We start from the raw sequence: 6,248 nt of genomic DNA, 5'->3' as shown, positions 1-6,248 counted from the left end.
TAGAACTGATTCAAATGTATTCTTTTTAATGGCTGAGTAATACTCCATTGTGTATATGTACCACAGCTTTCTTATCCATTCATCTGCTGATGGACATCTAGGTTGCTTCCATGTCCTGGTTATTATAAACAGTGCTGCAATGAACATTGGGTACATGTGTCTCTTTCAATTCTGGATTCCTCAGTGTGTATGCCCAGCAGTGGGATTTCTGGGTCATATGGCAGTTCTATTTCCAGTTTTTTAAGGAATCCCCACACTGTTCTCCATAGTGGCTGTACTAGTTTGCATTCCCACCAACAGTGTAAGAGGCTTCCCTTTTCTCCACACCCTCTCCAGCATTTATTGCTTGTAGATTTTTGGACTGCAGCCATTCTGACTGGTGTGAAATGGTATCTCATTGTGGTTTTGATTTGCATTTCTCTGATAATGAGTGATGTTGTTTTCCTGTGTCTATTAGCCCTCTGTATGTCTTCTTCGGAGAAATGCTATTTAGTTCTTTGGCCCACTTTTTGATTGGGTTGTTTGTTTTTCTAGTTTTGAGCTGCATGAGCTGCTTGTATATTTTGGAGATTAGTTTTTTGTCAGTTGTTTCATTTGCTATTATCTTCTCCCATTCTGAAGGCTGCCTTTTTACCTTGCTTATAGTATCCTTCATTGTGCAAAATCTTTTACATTTAATTAGGTCCCTATTGTTTATTTTTGTTTTTATTTCCATTACTCTGGGAGGTGGGTCATAGAAGATCTTGCTGTGATTTATGTCAGAGTCACTCACTCTTTTTAAACAATATTTGACACTAATCTTTTGTTAAGATAAAACAGTCCAACAACTGAGGTTAGAAGGGACCATTGCTTGGTGAACATTCCCATCAGAGTAAAAACTGGCTTCTTTGCACAGTGTGGGATACTCTGATTTTGTCTTGTCATCCTTCACTCCATGGAAACTTTGGTAGAAATTGATCCGGATCACCTAGTACTACCAGTCCTGTGAGCTGTGAGACAGGCCAGGTGCTCCCAGAGAGGGTAGCTGGCCCTTGCACCCCTCTGTGCTGGGGAGGGGGTCTCCTCCTATAAGCCTCTCTGCTTCCCCTCCCACCTCAATCTAGGTCTGGTTTCAAAACCGGCGGGCCAAGTGGCGGAAGCGAGAGAAGCGCTGGGGCGGCAGCAGCGTGATGGCCGAATATGGGCTCTACGGGGCGATGGTGCGCCACTGCATCCCGCTGCCTGACTCCGTCCTGGGCTCTGGGGAGGGCGGCCTGCTGGGCTCCTGTGCACCCTGGCTCCTGGGTAAGGAAGAGGGCCTTGTGGCTGCGCCGCACAGGCAATGTCCGGGGTCCCTATGATTGGAGGGCCACTGCCAAGCCAAGCAGTGTAAATTTACTCCGATTTTTAAATAATCACAAGGCTTGGACTCTAATCGGTTGCCTTTTCATTGGAACTGTGTAGGCAGTGTGTGGAGGTCCAGTCAGGCCCTGGTTCTCTGAGTGGAATGATACACATTCATTACGTGAAATATGTATTTCCAGTGTTGAGTACTGTCAACCACACAGTTCAGAGCTCATGGCAATAGGAAGCAAGATGGTGCAGGCAGTGAACCTACAGGCCGTTAACCACACGCACCCTGGACTCCAGAGGTCTGGTTCTCTGTCCCGGTTCAGCTGATAACAACCTGCAACATAGCTGTTCTGTCCCCTAGTTTTGTGCTAGAACTGTCTGCTCTGTTGGAGTTCAAGCTTTGAGGCTGGAATTTCTGAGAAGCTGGCATCCTTACTGGTCTGTTGGCTATTACCGGAGAACCATGGGCTTGGAGAAAGGAGTTATAGACAGCATCCAGGCAAATTAGGTGGAGGAAAACACAAGGCAGAAAGTTAGGATTAGGGGGATGCTCGCCGGGGGCCAATTTTAGGCTGGGGAGGAGGAGGGTTTTTGTTCAGCGAAACTTTTTTGAACTCCTACCCACCTGAAACTATGCTGGGACTGAAGATATCAAGTTATCTTTGCCCTCAAGGACTGGAGAGCCTGAGAGGGAGCGCTGGGCAGGTCACCCGACCCACCCCTCCTAGCTTACATGGGCAGGTGGGGTGAGCTTACTGAGTCTGCAGGTCTGCGGCCTTACAGGAAAGTGGGCCTCGGGCTGCCAGACACCTGACTTTTTGAGAGAAGCTGGACATCTGGCTTTTGATGTAAATCTTTTGATTTTAAAATCTTGCCAACAAACTTTAAAATAAAAATTTAAAAACCACCACGTCATCCAAATAAGGCATTTGCCCTGGCTGTGCCCCGTGTACAAACCCTAATGTTGAGAGTTACCTACAAGACTCTCTGGTAGGCCCCAGACAGGCACCAGCAATGGAAATTCTAATGGGATTTAGAGAGCAATGACAAGGAAGAAATTTTACTTAATTGCTATATTTAAAGATTGGAGAAGGAAATGGCAACCCACTCCAGTATTCTTGCCTGGAGAACCCCATAGACAGAGGAGCCTGGTAGGCTACAGTCTATGGGGTCACGAAGAGTCAGACATGACTGAGTGACTAAGCACATATTTAAAGATATCTGTTTTTATTTATTTTCTTCTTCTTTTTTTTTTTTTTGCCAGGGATGCATAAAAAATCTGCAGGGACAATAAGGAAAGCAGAAAGTGAAGAAAAGCTGGCAAGACTCTGGGGCTCTGACCACCTCAAGGAAGGTTCTAGCCCCCATCAGGCAGGACCCCAGAGGGGCTTGGAGGAAGGCAGTCCTGTGAGCAGTGTGGAAGACGTGGTCATTGATCTCTCCAGCTCCACACGCCAGGAGACTGATAGAGCACAGCAGGGGGTCGGGGCCCAAGGACGTCCAGACTCTGAGGGGCTAGAGGGGCTCCAACCTGGGAAGGAGGGGGCCTTATGAGACCCTAGGCCTCTACCTGCAACACGCAAAGGCTGGAAATGTGCACATTCCTCACCAGCATTTTTCAGAAGACAAACGTTGTCCAAGACAAATGCTCTCAGCTGGATTTTCTTCTTCCTGTGTCAGGATAAAATGCAATGTCACTTGCTTTAAGAAGACAAATGGTGACTCTTGGAACATTCCACTGCATTCTAGAATGGAAATCATTCCTTGAAGGCACGTGAATCAATTAATTAGATCTAATACTTGCATTCTCTTCTGTAGGTAGAACTTGAGGAGGGAGGATTTCAAGCCCCAAACGCATTCTCACTGCCAGACATTCTGAAGTTTGGTTTAGTAGACTGTGTGGATTCATAGGCTAAGTATGCTGTCCTTACACTGAATCAAAAAATACAGAAGTATTTAACCTACAGAGAATCATATATCTTCATAAACAGTGAAGACCTTGTGCAGCCCCCATATGATTGAAATATGATATTCTTACCTTGAACTTGGCTTTAGACATTTCCATTTTCTTGTTAGACAATGCTTCTGTGTCCCTCTGAGTGTCATTTGATTGGGTCTGTGCGTCTTGGAACAGTTCCTCCAAGGAAGCTCTCTCTCCCTTCCCTTCTGATACAGCAGGGAACCATTTCTGAACAGCTGTTGAATATCTATAAACAGTGTTTTAAGGTCAGATCAGGCTTCTCAGTTTTTTAAAATTTATGTTTGAGAGCACTTTAGAGACTTGATTTCGTGAATGTTTCCTTGCCTCTATTTCCTTCCTTTATTTATTATTTAAAAATAAATGTTTTATGGTTTGCTCGGTTCTCATGCACCCACTCTGTCCACATGTTCATCTACTGCCACCCTGACCAAGGGCATCCCCATTTCCTGCCCCAAACTTTATGCCTGAAGCCTTCATGCTTGGCTGCAGCTCTTACCCAGTGTTGCTCTGTAAACTCCTATAAGGCAGTGGCTGTATCTAACTCCTTTTTAAAAAAAAAAAAATGTTGTAATAGTTCCAGGTACACAGCAGAGCAACTCAACCATATATTATACATGTATCCATTCTCCCCCAAAGTCCCCTCCCATCCAGGCTGCCATGTAACATTGAGCAGAGTTTCCTGTGCCATAGAGTAGGACCTTGTTGGTTATCCATTTTTAAATATAGCAGTGTGTACATGTTGATCTCAATCCACCTGCAATGCAGGAGACCACCTGCAATGCAGAGACACAGGTTTGATCCCTGGGTGGGGAAGATCCCTTGGAGAAGGAACTGGCACCCCACTCCAGTATTCTTGCCTGGGAAATCCGGTGGAGAGAGGGGGTCGCAAGAGTTGGACACAACTTAATGACTAAACTACCTTCACCACATGTCAATCTCAAATTCCTTAACTATCCCCTTCCCTCCAGTCCTTTCTGAGTTCAGAGTCCAGAGAGAGCTTGCAGCTCACTGATGGGGAAGCTGAAGGGGAAAACGTGCCCCCCAGCCCCCCGAAGAGGCAGAGAGGAAGGAGGGTGGGGACCTTCTACAGATGACTTCCCCCCAGGAATGGGTGCAGCACCCCTCAGGCTGGACATGGCTCTTTAGTCTCTGCAGATGAGAAAACAGAGCCTCTTCCCTGTGGCCTCTTTTCTCATGCTGAGCTTCTCCCAGACTACTGTGGAAATTAAATGTCACCTATCCTTATGGTCGCAGCAGCAAACCACAAGCACCACTTTCTCTCATTCATTCTGGCACCTGGAGATCTCGCTCGAAGCCTGGGCCTGATGGTGGGAGGGCTGTTGTGAGGAGAATCTGGAAGTTGATTTCTCTGCCTCCCACTGGACTCACAGAGCAGGCCCCAAGTGACACGGCCACACTTAATCCATTCCGTCTCCTGCCTCCAGCCAGCTCTCGGATTCTTGCCTCCATCTCCTCCTAGTTATCCAGAATTGAGTTTGAGGGAGAGAGCTAGTAACCTGTGCAATTTATATATATCCCACTCATAAAATATTATGCAGCCACTAAAAATAATAACAAGGCATATTTCTGTGGAAACATGTTCATGAAATGTTACTGAGTGGAAAAACTCCTAAATGAATCCCCCAAAGGATACAAGTAGAAAAAAATAGGTAAAGCAGAATAAAAATGCAATAAAGAAACTTAACTGGCATTAAAAATGATACAGATAGTAGACAAATTTCTAGGCAAAATTACCTAAAGGAGGAGAAGGCAGGTAGAAGCAAAAGAGAAAGGTCCTAGAGACAGTAATAGAGGCCATTTAAAAAGTATATAAGAACACCGGTGTCGCAGTTTTTTTCAGTCATGGAATGGGAATCATAATAGAACACCCTCGTTCCTGAAGAGAACGGAAAGATGTGAATAAAGTGCGTACCTCCATTTCCAGCATGGCAGAGAAAGAGAAAAATAAATATTGACTATTGTTGCCACTGTTACTGGCACTCCTCTTAGTCTTCAAGGCTCAAGGAAAATACTTGTCATCATCATTAGGTAACAACATGGGACCCAATAAATAAATAATTGGGATACAGGTCAGAGCACCGTGCAAACAGCTGTTTAAGAGCCCCAGGGGCAACGGCTTAACTCCACTCAGTGTCTGCGGACGCAGGAGAGGGACGTGCCCAACACGGAGAAACGTGCCTTGCCTGGTGAACTTGAACCTGGGCTGGGCCTTCCAGCAGCTGGAGGACGCAGGCACGGTCTGTCCTGACTCCTTCGCCTTTCCTCCTGGCTTGCCCCCCTCCAGACAGCCACCGGGCACTCCGCAGGCCTCCTCACTTCCCATTGGTCAGAATTACTGTCACTCTTAGGTCTAAACCAATCGTGAGTCAAGGGGACAGAATTCCTTCTTTGGCTTAGGCCAGAAATTCACTGCTGGAGAAGGACATGGCAACTCACTCTAGTACTCTTGCCTGGAAAATCCCATGGACGGAGGGGCCTGGTAGGCTGCAGTCCATGGGGTCGCGAAGAGTCGGACACGACTGAGCGACTTCACTTCATTTTTCACTTTCACTTTTCACTTTCATGCATTGGAGCAGGAAATGGCAACCTACTCCAGTATTCTTGCCTGGAGAGTCCCAGGGACAGAGGAGCCTGGTGGCTGCTGTCTATGGGGTCGAACAGAGTCGGACACGACTGCAGTGATTTAGCAGCAGCAGCAGAAATTCACTGCAAGGAGATCCAACCAATCCATCCTAAAGGAAATCAGTCCTGAATATTCACTGGAAGGACTGATGCTGAAGCTGAAGGTCCAATGCTTTGGCCACCTGATGTGAAGAACTGCCTCACTGGAAAAGACCCTGATGCGGGGAATTATTGAAGGTGGGGGAAGAAGGGGACAGAGGATGAGATGGTTGGATGGCATCACTGACTCAAT

At 46.5% G+C, this 6,248-nt stretch overlaps 1 protein-coding gene across 1 annotated transcript in view; it reads left to right on the top strand.

Annotated features, from left to right (window-relative positions):
• VSX1 (visual system homeobox 1) overlaps window positions 1-3,098 on the top strand; it is a 7,973-nt gene extending 4,875 nt beyond the window's left edge. The window contains exons 4-5 of the mRNA XM_010836610.1: window positions 1,104-1,284; window positions 2,597-3,098. Of these exons, the coding sequence (XP_010834912.1) occupies window positions 1,104-1,284; window positions 2,597-2,886 (471 nt within the window). The 3' untranslated portion in view covers window positions 2,887-3,098. The remainder of the gene's footprint in view (window positions 1-1,103; window positions 1,285-2,596) is intronic.
• The last annotated feature ends 3,150 nt before the right edge of the window (window positions 3,099-6,248 follow it).

The sequence above is a fragment of the Bison bison genome, unplaced genomic scaffold (genome assembly GCF_000754665.1).
Source record: "Bison bison bison isolate TAMUID 2011002044 unplaced genomic scaffold, Bison_UMD1.0 scf7180017864063, whole genome shotgun sequence".
Taxonomy (NCBI): domain Eukaryota; kingdom Metazoa; phylum Chordata; class Mammalia; order Artiodactyla; family Bovidae; genus Bison; species Bison bison.
Note: the sequence above shows the minus strand (reverse complement) of the source record. Positions and strands in the feature narration are given on the sequence as shown.